The sequence below is a fragment of the Anarhichas minor genome, unplaced genomic scaffold (assembly GCF_050575085.1).
Source record: "Anarhichas minor isolate MPS153535 unplaced genomic scaffold, ASM5057508v1 ptg000031l, whole genome shotgun sequence".
Taxonomy (NCBI): domain Eukaryota; kingdom Metazoa; phylum Chordata; class Actinopteri; order Perciformes; family Anarhichadidae; genus Anarhichas; species Anarhichas minor.
Genome location: NW_027466477.1, coordinates 1,134,470 through 1,153,427, shown reverse-complemented (window position 1 = coordinate 1,153,427; position 18,958 = coordinate 1,134,470). Strand labels below are relative to the sequence as shown.

Genomic DNA, 18,958 nt, shown 5'->3' with positions numbered 1-18,958 from the left:
CCAGACGGAGTAATCAATCAATCAAAGACCAATAAGAGCTTTGTGAGTTGGATTAATAACGGGAACATCATCTTCCTGTGCCAGAGCCAAAAAATATATCTTCATCCGTTACAAATCGTGATGGAAAATGATGGCCATGAAAATGTCAACATGAAATCCAAGCAGCTGCTCAGTGAAGTCAATTTACAGAAAAAAACGACTCTTAAATCAACATGTTTCTTCAATAATAATAACAATAAATGTTAACTGCTCAGAGCAACCACTACCTCAGCTTCAGTTGCTGCTAAACAATGACAATAACAGGGCAGCACTCACTACTAGTTAGGGCAAAAGTAAAAGAAATAATCATTAACATGAACAATACAGTATGTCAGACTCAGTGATGAAGAGAAGGAGTAACGCAGTCTGATTATCTGGCCTACGATTTAGGGCTTACATTGAAACATTTGTTGTATTATTGTTGCCTTAAACAATCTGTAATTGCGACTACTCGTTCCCAGCCTGTATAGTGGCTCAAATTCACTTCTGGGTAATCTTTAAACACGTTGTAATAATTAACACTTTTATAATCTAATCAAGCTTCACCATTCCCACTTGGACAAACAATATGAGTTTCATTGATCAAATAAAGTCCTGAGCCGTCGTTTAAAGGTGCGGTTTCCCTTAATGTAACTGAATGTGGATCATTGTGTGAGTCCTACTTATTTCCTAACATCACTTCCACATTATTCCCCCATGACTAAGGCCAGTTCAGAGCCGTCTTTAATGGACACATTTGGGCCGCATGCCAACAGTCATTTTCGACTCTGCTGCTCTATGAAATGACTCACAATTAGCTCCATTGAGGTGACTGTCAGCGCACTAATCTCTGGCTGTTTTTCATATAATTAAAGGAGAGGCTTTCAGGGTGTTTACACTAAAACATGATCAGATTCTTGGGAACAGTGGCCTCGTTGATGAGCGATGAGCGGGAGCTTTCGTGTTTGATCCCCCTGAGGCTTCACAGTGTGTCAGAGACTTGATGGACCATGTGGAGAGACAGGTCACCTGCATCAACCAACCCCCCCCTCCCTTCCCCTCCTCCTTCACGGACAGATGAGTGTTGACTAAGTGGTGCTCTGACACGTCATTCCTCTCCAATCTGTTTGTGTGTGACTCGTAACAAACCTGCATATTTGTGCAGGATTTTAACAAAAAATTGAATATTTTTATATTGAGATGTCGGTACTTTGACACCGCACAAGACTGTGTGTATATTTTATAATTTGGGACTCGGATGTTCTTTAATGTTATTATTTTTTTGATTTGATTTGTGATGCTATTTCGAGTAACACATTTGGTGTTGCTAATGGACTTTAAACATCCAATAGAGAGCAGAACAACAAAGCTGCAAACAGCTTCTACACTCTTGATGTGTCAGTTGTGAATTGTGCTTTTTATAGTGTAGTGAGGTAATGATATGCTAATCCCTGGCTTTAGAAATAACTAGGTAGTAAGCTAGCTAGCCACATTAGCATTTTGCCTTAAAGCAGATAAACACGCCGTTTAATCCATCTCTACTCGTTTGTGTCTTTTGGTTTGTGAAGGTGTTAAAACAGAGATAACCGTCCAAGCTCTTTGAATAATAACTTCAGCAAAACACGACCGGTCTCGACAGACCGGTCTCGGCTACATGTGGCTGATAATCGGACCATTAGTGGTCCAGGAGAGAACTCTGACCCTGAACATGGAACGTTTGACGAATGAATGTTCTTGCAAACATGGAAAAATGTGTAAATTTCTCCCAAGTGGGGACATTTTGCAAGGCAAAGGCAAATTAAGATCTCATTACTGAACATAGTGATGAGACGGAGACAGCGAGTAAATCTGGTCAATGAAAGTAGTAAATGCAAATGTGTGTTTGGCAATCTGTTAATTTAGACCAAAACTTGTAGAGGAGAGGAGAGAAGGAGTGAATAGAGGCAAGAGGAAAGGCTATTACAATAGGAGAGACATGCTAAGAGAGTAGAGAAGGAGGAGGAGAGGAGGGGAGAGGAGATGAGAGGATAAAGGATAAGAGAGTAATGAAGGCCAGGGTAGTAAAGAAGGAGAGGGGGAAGGAAAGCAAAGTAGGAGAGGACAAGATGAAGGAGAGGCGAGAGGGAGGAGAGGATAGAGCATAAGAGAGCAATGACAGGGATGAGTTTCAAGAAGGGGAGGAGGAAGGAGAGCAAAGGAGGATGAAGGAGAGGAGAGGGAGGAAGGGGGAGTCTGAGGCCGAAATGCTGCATTGCTGTCGGATTAGTTTACCGCTCTGTCTTCGTGAGGGCGGCTGGTGGCTTAGCGGGGGGGGGGGGGGGGGGGGTTGAGACCGGGCCTGTACCTGTGACTCACTGGCCACAGGTGTCAATCACAGCCGCCCTGGCTGCCAGAGGAATGTGGCAGACGAGGCTGTGTGGTGCCAGAGATCAGCAGCGAGTCGTGTCTGAAGGCGGCCAGAGCTGATCAGACGTTCAGCTGCTCTCTGCAGTGTAGGAAACACCTGGAGGTGAGGAGGACAGAAAATACTCCCCTACTTCTGCCTCTGCTTTGTGCTTTTTTTGTTTTTGTTTAGCAGTTTGTAATCGTACGCCAGGTCCTCCTGCCTGTAGGCGATGTGAGCAGAGGTTATTGTTCAGTCAGATAACAGTGCACCTCTCTCCCTTCTCAGGTTCCACTTGAGCACTTTCATTTGTCGAGTCTGAGAGATTTCTGTTTTCTACAGCCTTAAAACACTGATCTAAGACAAATGCAACAAATACTATTGTGAACATTTATTTTTCACCTTCTGGATGGGATCAGCAAGTCTAATAATATACTATTTAAACTCGCAAATATGTCATTTTTGGATCAGATGAATTCATTCTACTTCACTTGCCTCCAACTCCATCTCTACAGCAGCACCAGGGCTGTGGCTACCTTTGAGCACATGGAGGTCATTGCATTTCTGAGAATCTGAGGAAAAATTCTAAAAATACACTTATTGCACGTGTTGTTGGCTGTTTATTGTATTTCTTTCAGTCCCTGGTGTGTTAGGCGGCTAGTCAAAAATGTCTTAGACAGGTGGGGTTGCACTGGAGGGATTTGGACCTCCATATTTGTAAAATCCTATCAATGGCCCGTAGTAGCACTGCTAACTTGACACATAAAATGGCCAACATCACATTAGTGTTGCTGCCGCACACTAGTCGTGTTTCCAGTCAAATATTTCATGCACATCTTGAAGCTGTATGCAAATGATTTAAAAAATAATAAAACTTCATGGTTGGGCTTAAAATAGCTACGTCACCTAAAATACGTACGTAAACAACGCAACATGAGCACAGAAAAAAACATCACTAACATAAAAAGCAACAACTACAGTTTGGGACACTGGTCTCCAGGCCAGCGTCCAGTGTTTGCTTCACCCATCCAGCTCCACATCATTCACACTTATACTGAGTCACTTGTTGAGAGCGTTTCAAATTTACACGGATGCGTTTACATTGCAGTCAGTACAGATTAAATGGCGTACAAAAAGCTAAATCGGTGTTCTTATTGCACGATAAAAGACCGTCACATTGTCGTTCATTCATGCGCCATTTGGTGAGAGCTGGCACTCAGCCACATGAGCCTGTGAGTACAAACTCATTTCCCAAAACTCAAACCCGTCTATTACACCAACACTTTCAATCTCTGTTTTGCGCTTTGGTTTGTTGTCTTTATATCTGTCATCTCTGTCGAGCCACCATGTAATGTAATGTTGTTCTTGCCTCACTGGAAGAATAAAATAAATATCCAGCGCTGTGATTAGTTTCCCTGCCGTCCTGCGGTGAACAAGCAGCTCTGTGCTGCTCAACCTCAGATGACCTGAGACTGGAGAAGAGATGCTGATGTTCACAGCGTGTTTGAACATTTAGCTCCCGTGCTTTACCGTCTTCTCTCACCAACATTCTGTTGGCCTTAATATTCAGTTTAGAGGATTGAAGACCACATCTCCGTGGCATTGCGTGGGCTCTTTGATTTGCAATAAAAGTAACTTCATCAGCTAAACAGTCATTCTGTGGACTCTAGTATCACACAAACAGGTTTCAAGATTAGTAATGCTGTTCAGTCCAAGTTCCTATGGTGTATAACTTAAAAATAGTAACATCAGACAGTTACTGACTCTTTTTATGTGACAGGAGTGAAGATCAGTCATCCTCAAGTTGTTGTTTTATGGTTTCAGAATGATGAAGACAGCTGGAGTCCAATGAGATACAGAATAGGATGGAGGCTCTACAGGATTCATTTTTCTTGGCAACAATGTTTTTTCCTAAATAATTTACTCATTTTCAGGCATTCATTTATTAAATGGCTTGAGAAACAGAGCATACAGGTGCCATAAATGGGTTTGGTCTGATCCCTGAATGTTTACAACGTCTGGCTCCGCCCCCGCTGCTCACATCTTTACAAGAAACAAATGAAGATGCATTTTTTACAATTTGGTTGAATGCCAAGTATTGTTTGTATTCAAACATCTTTGGCTCAGCTCATTTGGTTGTCTCAAGAACTAAATGTGAAGTAAATTCAGAGGATTATGAAAAAAAACACACAGAGTTAATCACTACAATATACTGTACCTCTTTGTGTCGGGAAGAGACACTTTTTAAAAAGTAGAAAACTATTGTGTTAGCGGATTTAAGAAAGGGAAGCTGAAATGGATTCTTTGATGGCTAAAAGGAATTATGTTGATGCTTGAAGATGAAGAAATTCTGTTGTGTAACTATAATGGCTCACATCCCTTTTCTGTGTTCCCCATCAGTCATTGTTTTTGTTGCAAAAAGACATTTGTTGAATGCATCCTTAAAGGATCTCTATACTCAGCACATATGAGCAATATTACAGCATCAAACAACGTTTGAGCGTTTGAGCGTTAGAGAATGGAGTCACTCTCGCTCTGTATGAGTTGTTATCTGAGCTTCTCCTTTCTTTACTGACATGGGCTTCCCTTTAGTGTCTTTTAGTGCACATGAGCGTGCCCCACTGGCTAGCTAGCGGCCACCACACATGTTGAAAGCCACCTAGGGGGCAAAAGAGATGATCTGAATTTCTAATTTTTTATATTTTTTATTTTAAACCCAATATATTATAAACTGCTTTTGGACTGCTGGTCGGACAAAACAAGTAACTTGAACTTGTCACTTTGGACTTTGTGAAACTATAATAATAAATGAATTAATGAATCGATACAGTAACCAGCAGATTAATCAGTACTTAAAATAACTGTTAGTGGCCGCCCACATGACGACAACTATTGCAGAAAGATACTGTGTCCAAAGTGGTTCGAAATATCCTGCAGCCAGTTGCAAATGTAACATTTAAAAACTTTACATATGAATGACTTCCAGCCTTTTCACGCGAACAGTCAGCCAAGTGCAGCTCTGGTGAGACGGCTGCCAGAGATATCCCTCCCTCAGAATGTCAGTGACCTTAATATCCCCACAGAGAAGTGTGTGTGTGTGTGCGTGTCTGTGTGTGTGTGTGTGTTTGACATTCGCGTGCACTCCGATTCATGCCTGATAAAAGCACGCGCATCATCTTGTGTGAAACTCAGGTAAAGGTCATCGGTTTGATTTTCAGAGCATGAAGGATGATTGGCACCTGCGTCTTCCCAACATGCATGGCAGCATTCTGGCGCTCGTGTATAACGACAACGTGTCTGTGTTTGCTGTGCAACACCTCTGTCTTAATGTCTGCGTATGAAAAGGTCCAGAGTGGATTTATTCTGTAGTGCTTTGCCTCCCGTCTGAGCTGAGCTTGTATTTTATTCAAGCTGTTCAAATATTTCACTTCGTACAGTATGATGTATGATTATGAATTGTGATTATGAAGGATTTTAAGGCACACTCAATAAGGAGCAGTTTATTTCTCGTTTTGCAAAGAGATATATGGTCCTGGCCCCTGATTCTCTCTGTCTGCAGTCCGCTTTCTGCTTTTATGTGATTTTTATTTTATTGGTGCTTTGGCACAAAGTGCCTTTTTATTTGTTTGCAACCTTTTTATACCTCAAAGATTCTGCTGTCTTGGCCAACACTTTTTAAAGGGAGTTTAAATATCAATGTAGTTAGAAAAAGGAAAAATAAACTCTGGCGTATAATTTGTTCTTTCTTTCTTGGACCAGGTTTATACTTCAGTACATGTTTATGAACATGTGTTTTGGTTCTGATTGTTTTAATAGTTGCACAGCTCTAGGAATGGCAATGTCGGTCCGCCGAGTGGCACTGAACAACCTTTTGAGAGTGAGACTGGGTTGACTTCTCATTTTTATCTTTGGGGACACCCTTAGGGGTCCTGATTACCAGATTGGTAACCGCTGACATTTAGCACACTGAGATAGAACATGAAAGAAAACAGATCATTCACTACAATCACCATGGATTTTTATATCTTCGGTGTAATGTTTGGATGCCTGATATGAAAATTATCTTGCAAAATATTCTAAATGTTGGCGCCCAATTTCCAAATGCCCTTTTTTTGTACAATATACTCTGGAAATTACCAACAAATTTTGGTTTGATAGCTGGAAGAAAGTTTACAAAGAACACCTTTTAACCCTCCTCCATCAAGTTAGCATGCTCCCATTACAATGCTGAGTATGTGATGCAACATTCAAAATAATGGGTTTAACTATCTTCTATAGCGGTCCATTTTTTTACATCTTCATATTTTCTGTCTTGTCATTCACTGTTTCAATTAACAATTGTATTTAACACACAAAACAGAAAACCTGTGTGAATCTCTTTTTTTCCTGCTTATCTCCGTGGCTCTATTATTCTCCAAACTTGCACCAATACGGAGAGTTAATCTTCCCGATAAGGCACCGAGATACATTCATGGTATATGTAGCTACAGACATGAAATCAAGCACAACAAAGCTTTAATTCAGGGCTCAGCGCTATCTAATCTCTGTGAAGCAGTTCAAACAGATCAGCCTGCCAGAGCCGGAGAAACACTGAGCACTCTCAGTGTTTCCTACAACAGCTAAGAGACGGCACTAAGTGCTCCACACGGAGGGAGGGATCAATACTGAAGTACAGCACAGCAGCTGCCCTGACAGCCTGTCTTCTCCCCCCGATGTCTAATGCAGCACTGAGGGAAAATCAAAACATCAACCGTTAGGAGGTCTGGCACATATCAACTTGACAACCGGTTCTCTCATTTTGGAAATGTTGACAAATGACACTTTTTTTTCTGCGGTCACGTTTCTCTGCAACTTTTCCCAGGATTGTGTCACAGCTGAGGCGGATCTCTGCGCTACAGCTGCGTCTCAGAAATTCCTCATGCTGACGAGCGACAGCTTGAAAGTGACTTGTTTTCAACAAAGAGTGTGTAGTTAATCCGATAAGACGAGAGATGTGTTTCATGATGGAATGGAAGCAAACGATAACACATTTAAAAAATAAAAATATGGTATTCATCCATCCACCAAAAACTGAATGTGAAATGTGTAATTGATTAGTTTGGTATTGATGACTCTATGGTCTCTTTGGGCCTTTAACAGATAAAGTTTGTCCTGATTAACTGGGTAATACAAGTCAAAGTGCTTTATCTCCTTGGAAAATTGAACTGATCTGTTATAATGCTAATTTGCCCAGGAGATACTGATTTTTATTTGTATGCAATTTTGTTCTAATTGTAAAGGAAAGGTCAGGTGTCACACAAAAAACTAAACAAAACCCTATAAGGACTCACCGTCTAAGGACCATGACATTTCTGCAACGATGTTTTGTTGCAGGCCAGGATTTTTCATGTAAATGTCACACCTGACTAGACTCAACACCTGTGAGCACAAGTAAGCACAAATAATTAATCGGATCGTACTTATCTATATGATTTTTATTTTATTTGTGGCTTTACAAACATCTATAAGTGTCTCCTCAACAGGAAAACAGACCATCATCAGAATGGTTTCCATGGAAATGGAGGACGACACATTTATAGATAAGAACCTCACAATGGGTACGGCATCAACCTGAAAACATACGTACAAACAGAATATTAAGTAAAACTAATTAAATATGTAAACAATGTGCTTTTGAAAACTAACCTTTTTTTGAGTGAATGCACCACCACGTTTATCTACGGATGGTTGGTGTACAAAATGCAGAACTTTACATCCAGACTCCCGTCTCTGGTTTCATTTTTGTAACAAAAGCCCTTTGTTAAAGGTAATGACAAGATCCTGGCTCAGGGTTAAATGTGGTCTTTGGTGATTTGAGTCACTGCAGATGTTGTCTGTATTAAACAAGACTATAATCTTTCCCTAACCTTAAATAAGTTATGTTCATGTGTAAAACATAAAAAGGTTCATAATGCTGTATGAGCAGATGTTTTATATTTGCAAGATCGGATATTGCTTCAGAAAGCAAGTTAAATACGTTGTCGGTTAATACTTTACATACTATTATTAACAACATTTTTTCATTATGTTAACAGTACATGTGATCGAGGCACATTTTTTTGTACAAAATGTATTTGCTGTGTCATATCTGTTTATTATAATTGTCATTTCTTTGAGACCGTCAAAGGTCCAGTTAAATCCTGGATTGATTCTTACTCGTCAATACCCGCTAACCAATGACTCGCTGTCTGTCCATTACATGTAACTTTGTTTCATTTGTCTCTTGTTCCTAATGACGTAACACCGGCACTCACAGACACCGACACGTACTTAAATGCAGCTGGAAGGAAAAAGACTTTGCCTTTTGATTTGGTGGATTTTCGGAGAATAAAGCATCCCTCTAGACGTGTGATGTGTCTTGGATTATTGTGTGCTGTCCTGTTGGCTGCTAACATAGGACAGCTTATCTACCGTAAGTGATTTGTTTTAATCATTGAAAATACAAATGATGTATTTAACAACTGACATTTAATGTTTGAGAAACCAGGTGATGTTGTAGATAAACATATACGACATAAAAAAGAGACAGAAATGATAATCTTTTCATCATCCAAATCTAAGCAAATATTTTAAATAACTTTTCATTTCACAGATGCCAGCCGTCCAGCAGACAACACTGAAAGGGATCGACTAGAGGGCAGACTGAGTAACCTGACTGAAGAGAAAGACCTGCTGCAGCAAAACTACTTTGGTTTATCAAAAGATTGCGTTGAGATAGCCAAACAGTTCAAGGACAAGATGGTGAGGATGGCGGTTCAAGTAAGAAGTAAGATGTTTCTCAAAAAAGTTGAATCCATTCAGTATGCAGTCCTGATCAGTGTTTTTGTGTCCCTGGTCATTTTGTTGTGATATTCTGAAGAATAAACTTGGAGAGATCAAAAAACATGTTGTTCACACAGGAGACTGCTAATAGTGCCGCATGTAGGATGAAACAACGTTGATTTATGTCACGTAACATCCATACTTAAGTAACGCCACTTACGTAGTTATTTTGTCCCAAATCACAACCTTTTTTAAACCTAACTAAGTACTTTTGTTGCTTAAATCTGAGTTGATTTAGAAAGACTTCTGAAATTAACATGCGTTGCTGGATTTTTTTCGGAAAATGCACGGAAATTGAGGAATAACTTTAATTAAAATATCATACGAACTGTTGACATGTTGTTTTTTTGTCATAACAAAAGTACAGTAAGTGAGAAATGTAATAATGTGGTGGATAGTTTTGCATGGAATAGAAACTAGAGAAGAAGAAACGTCTGTTATTGTATTTTATAATAAATTTGCTGACATTTGTCAGGTGCTGTAACCAATAACACAAAAGTCGAAAACAATGAAACAGTGACTGAAATAATTTCTTGTTTTGATCGTTCCTGTCTTCTCTCTGTGCTACACTAACAGGTGTTTGTCAACGGGTTACTGACATCACGCCTAAACGCTTGGATCGGTCTGACTGACAGTGTTACAGAGGGGACCTGGATGTGGGTGGATGGGACTTGACTCAGCACAACGTAAGCTTTAATGGCAGAGTGTATGGATTAAAATATCTCATAGGATCATGATATTAGACGACACAACAATTGGACGTGTTTCTTAATTAATCATATTTTCATTTACTATAGTAGGAACTCTGCATTGTTTTTATATTCCATTTCTTTCACTGTTTACACCCTTTTATTGTTAGACTACAGTTAAACTAAGGATCAGAGGTAAATTTAACCTTGTATCATGTTGAAGACAGAGGTAACCTGATAACAATCTGATGTGAACTGAACTCTAATTTCTGTCAAAATCTGTTTTGGTTTCGATCCGTTATGAAACAATGCAGAAGTAGAAAATGTGGAGGAAGGTTTTCAATGTATTACACCACGATGTACAGCTCATTCAGCTTATTCAGCTGAAAGATCTATCAGGATTGTGATGACATGGGCAGAAACAGCATCCTGTTTTCTCCCTGATAAATAACGATGCATCAACATTCATTTTCGTTTGTTATAAATCAGCAGCATCTTAATGTGAACGCAGTCGTATTGATACTGACTTCATCTCAAGTTCTCAGATGCAAGGTAAGTATTTACAACTCTAATTCCCTTTCACTCAAGTTTTATTTGTGCAGATTATTATTCCATTTAATTATTTTTTTAAAATTTAGATTACCTCAAGCAATCTTAATGTCTGTACACGCTAAAAAGGCAAATCACAAATGGGATTACAGATTTTTGTTCAATCCTTGCAGATGATTTAAAATCTTCTTTATGTTAAAAGCAATGTTTGTACTAATTAAACTGGATTTTCATGTAAATGTCACATCTGACTAGACTCAACACTAGTAAATGTAGTCAAGCACAAGTAAGCACAAATAATTAATCAGAGCGTACTTGTGAATACTGATTTAAAAAGAGTGTCAAAAAGTTTTTAAACTAACTTTGTTGGTCTACATAGTAAAAATAAATAAATGTCTCCTCAACAGGGAAAACAGACCATTATCAGAATGGATTCAATGGAAATTGATGACAGCTTTTATATAAATAAGAACCTCACAATGGAAGGCCTCGTTACCAAAGGTACAGTATCAACCTGAAAACATATGAACAAACAGAATATTAAGAACATTAGATACAACTAGTAAACCATGTTAACAAAGTGCTACTAAACTGTTGATCAATTTGAATATTTAAAGAATAATCTTTTTCATTTAAATGCCATTTGTGCTGTTTTGTATTAGTAGTTCATAAAAGCTTTTATATTTAGGTTTCCAGAAATCTATGAGTGTGAATCTGTGAGAAGTTACATTTAACTGTTCTTGTAATTTTGTTTTAGTGGATTTCCAGAGAAGAAAGCAGCCCTCTAGATGTGTGACCGTGTGTCTGGGGTTACTGTGTGCTGTCCTGTTGGCTGGTAACATAGGACAGTTTATCTACTGTAAGTGAACTATTTGTTGTCACTGAAAGTAGGAATAATGTATAACGCAACTGTCAACATGTAATGTTTGAGAAACCAGGTGACAGAAACGATCTTTTCAAAATCCAATGACCGAAGCAAATATTTTAAATTTCTTTTTGATTTCACAGATGAGATAATCAGCCGTCTCACGTCAGCAGACCCGACACAGGCCAGCCTCCAGTTTCAAGGAGACCGACTGCAGGACTGTTATGATGCTTCAACTGCAGAGAGAAAACAGTTAGAGGCCAAACTGAGTAACCTGACTGAAGAAAAAGGCCAGCTGCAGCAGAGTTACACAGCTTTGACTACTGAAAGGGATGAGTTCAAGGCCAGTTTCAACAATCTGACAAACGACAACGACCAGCTACAAGCAAGTTATTACACCTTAAAACGAGACAGTGATCAGTTACAGACGAGCTATAACAACATGCAGAAGAGTCACAATAATCTGACAGCAACAAAAGACCAGCTACAGACCAATAACAGAAACCTGCAAAGAGAAAAAGACGAGTTCCAGACTTTGTCTATTACTCTGAGAGCAAACAGAGATCAGTTACAGAGCAATTGCTCTTCATTGAAGATCAACAAGGACCATTTGCAAATAAGTTATAACACCTTAAAGCGAGAGAGCGATCAGTTACAGACGAGCTATAACAACATGCAGAAGAGTCTGGAGGAGCTACAGGCTAATCACACAAATCTAAAAGCAACAAAAGACCAGCTACAGACCAATAACAGAAACCTGCAAAGAGAAAAAGATGAGTTACAGACTTTGTCTATTACTCTGAGAGCAAACAGAGATCAGTTACAGAGCGATTACTCGTCATTGAAGAGGAACAAGGACCAGTTGCAAATAAGCTACAATACACTGAGTACACGTAAGGACTATCTTCAGATCAGGTACAATTCATTGACGAACGACAAAGATCGATTGCAATCCAGTTATAATTCTCTGCAGAATGACAAAGAGCAGTTACAGAACAAGTACAACAGTTTGGTCAAAGTTAAAGATGAGTTAGAGAAGAAGATCAACAAATTGAGAGGTGAGATATTTATTATAAAGGTTTGATTGATTTATTGTTCCGTTATAGCAGTCTGTGTTATCTTTAGCCCTTTTGTGATATGTTGTTCCTCTCCATGTTTACAACTTGCAGGCAAACCCTGTCAGAGAGGCTGGAGGAAGTTCGACATGAGCTGCTACTTTGTTTCAACTGAGAAGAAGAACTGGGTGTCGAGCAGAGCAGACTGCATCGCAAAAGGAGCAGATCTGGTCACCATAGACAGCAGGGATGAACAGGTGAGAAGAAATGAAAGAAAGAATAAACTTGGAGAGATCAAAAAACATGTTGTTCACACAGGAGACTGCTAATAGTGCCGCATGTAGGATGAAACAACGTTGATTTATGTCACGTAACATCCATACTTAAGTAACGCCACTTACGTAGTTATTTTGTCCCAAATCACGACCTTTTTTAAACCTAACTAAGTAGTTTTGTTGCTTAAATCTGAGTTGATTTAGAAAGACTTCTGAAATTAACATGTGTTGCTGGATTTTTTTCGGAAAATGCACGGAAATTGAGGAATAACTTTAATTAAAATATCATACGAACTGTTGACATGTTGTTTTTTTGTCATAACAAAAGTACAGTAAGTGAGAAATGTAATAATGTGGTGGATAGTTTTGCATGGAATAGAAACTAGAGAAGAAGAAACGTCTGTTATTGTATTTTATAATAAATTTGCTGACATTTGTCAGGTGCTGTAACCAATAACACAAAAGTTGAAAACAATGAAACAGTGACTGAAATAATTTCTTGTTTTGATCGTTCCTGTCTTCTCTCTGTGCTACACTAACAGGCGTTTGTCAAAGGGTTACTGACATCACGCCTAAACGCCTGGATCGGTCTGACTGACAGTGTTACAGAGGGGACCTGGATGTGGGTGGATGGGACTCCAGTCACCACAACGTAAGCTTTAATGGCAGAGTGTATGGACTAAAATATCTCATAGGATCATCATATTAGACGACACAACAATTGGACGTGTTTCTTAATTAATCATATTTTCCTTTACTATAGTAGGAACTCTGCATTGTTTTTATATTCCATTTATTTCACTGTTTACACCCTTTTATTGTTAGACTACAGTTAAACTAAGGATCAGAGGTAAATTTAACCTTGTATCATGTTGAAGACAGAGGTAACCTGATAACAATCTGATGTGAACTGAACTCTAATTTCTGTCAAAATCTGTTTTGGCTTCAATCCGTCATGAAACAATGCAGAAGTAGAAAATGTGGAGGAAGGTTTTCAATGCATTACACCACGAAGTACAGCTCATTCAGCTTATTCAGCTGAAAGATCTATCAGGATTGTGATGACATGGGCAGAAACAGCATCCTGTTTTCTCCCTGATAAATAACGATGCATCAACTTTCATTTTCGCAGTTTGTTATAAATCAGGAGCATCTTAATGTGAATGCAGTCGTATTGATACTGACTTCATCTCAAGTTCTCAGATGCAAGGTAAGTATTTACAACTCTAATTCCCTTTCACTCAAGTTTTATTTGTGCAGATTATTATTCCATTTAATTATTTTTTAAAAATTTAGATTACCTCAAGCAATCTTAATGTCTGTACACGCTAAAAAGGCAAATCACAAATGGGATTACAGATTTTTGTTCAATCCTTGCAGATGATTTAAAATCTTCTTTATGTTAAAAGCAATGTTTGTACTAATTAAACTGGATTTTCATGTAAATGTCACATCTGACTAGACTAAACACTAGTAAATGTAGTCAAGCACAAGTAAGCACAAATAATTAATCAGAGCGTACTTATGAATACTGATTTAAGAAGAGTGTCAAAAAGTTTTTAAACTAACTTTGTTGGTCTACATAGTAAAAATAAATAAATGTCTCCTCAACAGGGAAAACAGACCATTATCAGAATGGATTCAATGGAAATTGATGACAGCTTTTATATGAATAAGAACCTCTCAATGGAAGGCCTCGTTACCAAAGGTACAGTATCAACCTGAAAACATATGAACAAACAGAATATTAAGAACATTAGATACAACTAGTAAACCATGTTAACAAAGTGCTACTAAACTGTTGATCAATTTGAATATTTAAAGAATAATCTTTTTCATTTAAATGCCATTTGTGCTGCTTTGTATTAGTAGTTCATAAAAGCTTTTATATTTAGGTTTCCAGAAATCTATCAGTGTGAATCTGTGAGAAGTTACATTTAACTGTTCTTGTGATTTTGTTCTAGTGGATTTTCAGAGAAGAAAGCAGCCCTCTAGATGTGTGACCGTGTGTCTGGGGTTACTGTGTGCTGTCCTGTTGGCTGGTAACATAGGACAGTTTATCTACTGTAAGTGAACTATTTGTTGTCACTGAAAGTAGGAATAATGTATAACGCAACTGTCAACATGTAATGTTTGAGAAACCAGGTGACAGAAACGATCTTTTCAAAATCCAATGACCGAAGCAAATATTTTAAATTTCTTTTTGATTTCACAGATGAGATAATCAGCCGTCTCGCGTCAGCAGACCCGACACAGGCCAGCCTCCAGTTTCAAGGAGACCGACTGCAGGACTGTTATGATGCTTCAACTGCAGAGAGAAAACAGTTAGAGGCCAAACTGAGTAACCTGACTGAAGAAAAAGGCCAGCTGCAGCAGAGTTACACAGCTTTGACTACTGAAAGGGATGAGTTCAGGGCCAGTTTCAACAATCTGACAAACGACAACGACCAGCTACAAGCAAGTTATTACACCTTAAAACGAGACAGCGATCAGTTACAGACGAGCTATAACAACATGCAGAAGAGTCACAATAATCTGACAGCAACAAAAGACCAGCTACAGACCAATAACAGAAACCTGCAAAGAGAAAAAGATGAGTTACAGACTTTGTCTATTACTCTGAGAGCAACCAGAGATCAGTTAGAGAGCAATTGCTCTTCATTGAAGATCAACAAGGACCAGTTGCAAGCAAGTTATAACACCTTAAAGCGAGAGAGCAATCAGTTACAGACGAGCTATAACAACATGCAGAAGAGTCTTGAGGGGCTACAGGCTAATCACAATAATCTAAAAGCAACAAAAGACCAGCTACAGACCAATAACAGAAACCTGCAAAGAGAAAAAGATGAGTTACAGACTTTGTCTATTACTGTGAGAGCAAACAGAGATCAGTTACAGAGCGATTACTCGTCATTGAAGATGAACAAGGACCAGTTGCAAATAAGCTACAATACACTGAGTACACGTAAGGACTATCTTCAGATCAGGTACAATTCACTGACGAACGACAAAGATCGATTGCAATCCAGTTATGATTCTCTGCAGAATGACAAAGAGCAGTTACAGAACAAGTACAACAGTTTGGTCAAAGTTAAAGATGAGTTAGAGAAGGAGATCAACAAATTGAGAGGTGAGATGTTTATTGTAAACGTTTGATTGATTTATTGTTCCGTTATAGCAGTCTGTGTTATCTTTAGCCCTTTTGTGATATGTTGTTCCTCTCCATGTTTCCAACTTGCAGGCAAAACCTGTCAGAGAGGCTGGAGGAAGTTCGACATGAGCTGCTACTTTGTTTCACCTGAGAAGAAGAACTGGGTGTCGAGCAGAGCAGACTGCATCGCAAAAGGAGCAGATCTGGTCACCATAGACAGCAGGGATGAACAGGTGAGAAGAAATGAAAGAAAGAATAAACTGGGAGAGATCAAAAAACATGTTGTTCACACAGGAGACTGCTAATAGTGCCGCATGTAGGATGAAACAACGTTGATTTATGTCACGTAACATCCATACTTAAGTAACGCCACTTACGTAGTTATTTTGTCCCAAATCACGACCTTTTTTAAACCTAACTTAGTACCTTTGTTGCTTAAATCTGAGTTGATTTAGAAAGACTTCTGAAATTAACATGTGTTGCTGGATTTTTTTCGGAAAATGCACGGAAATTGAGGAATAACTTTAATTAAAATATCATACGAACTGTTGACATGTTGTTTTTTTGTCATAACAAAAGTACAGTAAGTGAGAAATGTAATAATGTGGTGGATAGTTTTGCATGGAATAGAAACTAGAGAAGAAGAAACGTCTGTTATTGTATTTTATAATAAATTTGCTGACATTTGTCAGGTGCTGTAACCAATAACACAAAAGTCGAAAACAATGAAACAGTGACTGAAATAATTTCTTGTTTTGATCGTTCCTGTCTTCTCTCTGTGCTACACTAACAGGTGTTTGTCAACGGGTTACTGACATCACGCCTAAACGCCTGGATCGGTATGACTGACAGTGTTACAGAGGGGACCTGGATGTGGGTGGATGGGACTCCAGTCACCACAACGTAAGCTTTAATGGCAGAGTGTATGGACTAAAATATCTCATAGGATCATCATATTAGACGACACAACAATTGGAAGTGTTTCTTAATTAATCATATTTTCCTTTACTATAGTAGGAACTCTGCATTGCTTTTAAATTCCATTTTTTAACTATTCATATCCTCTTATTGTAGTTTTGGAAGCAAATCAATAACTCCTAAAACAGAAAATGAAACTGATGCACAGTTCATACAGGACTAATATTACCGACAGTTATCAAGCAATTCATATCAAGGATCAGTGGTGATTTTAAACGTGTATCATGTTGAAGACAGAGGTAACATGATAACAATCTGATGTGAACTGAACTCTAATTTTGTCAAAATCTGTTTTGTTTTCGATCCTTCGTGAAATAATGCAGAAGTAGAAAATGTTGCTTTTCTTGGAAGCTTTTCAATGCATTTTGTCAAAAGATACAGCACATTCAGCTGAAAGGTCCATCAGGAGCTGATATGCTGTCAAACGGAGATATTAAGCATCATCATGTGTGAATGTGTTTCAAAACATGTAGGGGTGGCGATGGAGTCATTTAAAAATAATTACATGACCACATGAGGACTCCAAATACTAAAAGCAATTGGGTCAAACAATTGGGTTACAATCCCAGTTTGGATATGGATAACATGAATGTCTCCATTATCAGGTACTGGGAGGCCGGCCAGCCCAACAGCCACTTTGGGGGCCAGGACTGTGGAGAAACTATGCAAAGGTCACCGGGAGTGGGAGAGTGGAACGATGAAGGCTGTATAAATAATCAGAACTTTATCTGCGAGCAATAAGATCACATTAATTTACGCAGTTAATGATTGTGTGTGGCTTTGGATGGTGGTTGTAATATATATCTTCAATGTTTATTTCTGGTGATTTATTATGTTATCATATTATTATTAACATATTCCATGAATCTCATTCCATTTTTTCCAATTGTGTATTAATCCGCAGCTGGAAATAGTCCCCAACAAATTGACAATTTACTCCAGTTTAAGTAACATTTGGTAAAAACTGCAATGCAGATTAACACATTGGTTTTGATCTTTTCGCGGGATTTGTAGACGACAACAAAAATATTGTATGTCCGCCTTTTTTTGATACTGTTAAAGGGTCAGTTCACCCAAATTACAATTTAACATATTTCCATTTCTCGCAATGTAGAACGTTTTGGATTTTTATCTCTGAGATGGTCGCCTCCACTCCAATACAATGATGATCAAAACATTTGCATTTGTGGTGTTAACAACACTGAAAAATGGCAAAAGCAACATCTTTTATCAGAAACAATCTCTGTTATTCTGTCTAACCAACAGAAAACAATATCAGTTTTTATAGGACTGTTTCTCGGACAGAAAGTAGTCCTAGTGGCTTTTATTTTTATTGCTGTCACCACTGTTTTTAATTTTTAATTTAATTTAATTTGGGTGGCCCAACCCTTTTCTATACATTTCTATAAAAATCATCACAATTGTAGTTGCAGACAACCAAATCATAGTATGTTTAATTTTTTTTTTTTTTAGCATTAAAGATTTAGACAAGATTTAGACAAATAGACATTGTTCATAAATATAAAAGTTAGCTGATGATTAGAATTTGATGTAAAGGAATATAAATGTATTGGTTGTACAATAACGGATTTGTCTAAATACTCTATCTAGCTTTAGAAATGATTGCAAATCTGTTTGATTATTAATATGTATGAAAATAAACATCTACTACAAAAACTGTATCTAACAAAGCACATATATACACCATTTGAATATGAATTATTTACCATACCACTCTGTAATAAATACATGATACTGGTAAAATCCAGTTTTCTCTTAGCTAAATGGTACTGTAATGTTATAGAACTTGAAGATGTCTTAAAATATTAGAATACAAGCTTCATGAAGATGTCTTTTTCTGTTGAGGATTAAACAGAAAATGCACAGATACTCATATTCACCACAGAGGAAACAGATTGAGGCTGCGGTGGAGTAGATCTGGTGTTTTGCATCATGGGGACATTTTGAGAACAGCTAGTTGTTCAAATGATTTATCTTTTACCTGGTTCCTCAAGTAGCCTTTATTGGGGTCAACACGCAGATGTCATAAACAGGTAATAATAATCTAGTTTATACAAATCTGTTAACACCTCATGGCCTACTCCCCTTTGTAAAAAGGTCTTTTTTCGGTGGT

At 38.1% G+C, this 18,958-nt stretch overlaps 1 protein-coding gene across 4 annotated transcripts; it reads left to right on the top strand.

The window, feature by feature from the left end:
* The first annotated feature begins 10,586 nt into the window (after positions 1-10,586).
* Positions 10,587-18,504, top strand: LOC142964803 (uncharacterized). 4 transcript variants are annotated; one of them, XM_076105328.1, is made up of 8 exons: positions 13,287-13,347; positions 13,828-13,905; positions 14,310-14,403; positions 14,660-14,761; positions 14,911-15,825; positions 15,937-16,079; positions 16,640-16,749; positions 17,430-18,504. In XM_076105328.1, exons 3-8 carry the CDS (start codon positions 14,331-14,333, stop codon positions 17,563-17,565), a joined length of 1,479 nt encoding a protein of 492 aa, XP_075961443.1. In that variant the 5' UTR covers positions 13,287-13,347; positions 13,828-13,905; positions 14,310-14,330; the 3' UTR covers positions 17,566-18,504. The 4 variants fall into 4 exon arrangements, 3 of the variants coding, with proteins under 3 accessions (XP_075961442.1, XP_075961443.1, XP_075961440.1); XR_012957572.1 differs by lacking the exons at positions 14,660-14,761; positions 14,911-15,825; positions 15,937-16,079; positions 16,640-16,749; positions 17,430-18,504 and adding exons at positions 10,587-11,001; positions 11,258-11,359; positions 11,509-12,423; positions 12,535-12,677 and having other exon boundaries at positions 13,238-13,347; positions 14,310-14,358; XM_076105327.1 differs by lacking the exons at positions 13,828-13,905; positions 14,310-14,403; positions 14,660-14,761; ... (1 more) ...; positions 15,937-16,079; positions 16,640-16,749 and adding exons at positions 10,587-11,001; positions 11,258-11,359; positions 11,509-12,423; positions 12,535-12,677 and having other exon boundaries at positions 13,238-13,347.
* The last annotated feature ends 454 nt before the right edge of the window (positions 18,505-18,958 follow it).

Coding starts and splice junctions, on each gene's coding strand:
- LOC142964803 (XM_076105327.1), top strand. CDS start 10,893: ATGTCTCCTCAACAGGGAAAACAGACCATTATCAGAATGGATTCAATG. Junction 11,002..11,257: donor GGAAGGCCTCGTTACCAAAG/GTACAGTATCAA, acceptor ATTTTGTTTTAG/TGGATTTCCAGAGAAGAAAG. Junction 11,360..11,508: donor CATAGGACAGTTTATCTACT/GTAAGTGAACTA, acceptor TTGATTTCACAG/ATGAGATAATCAGCCGTCTC.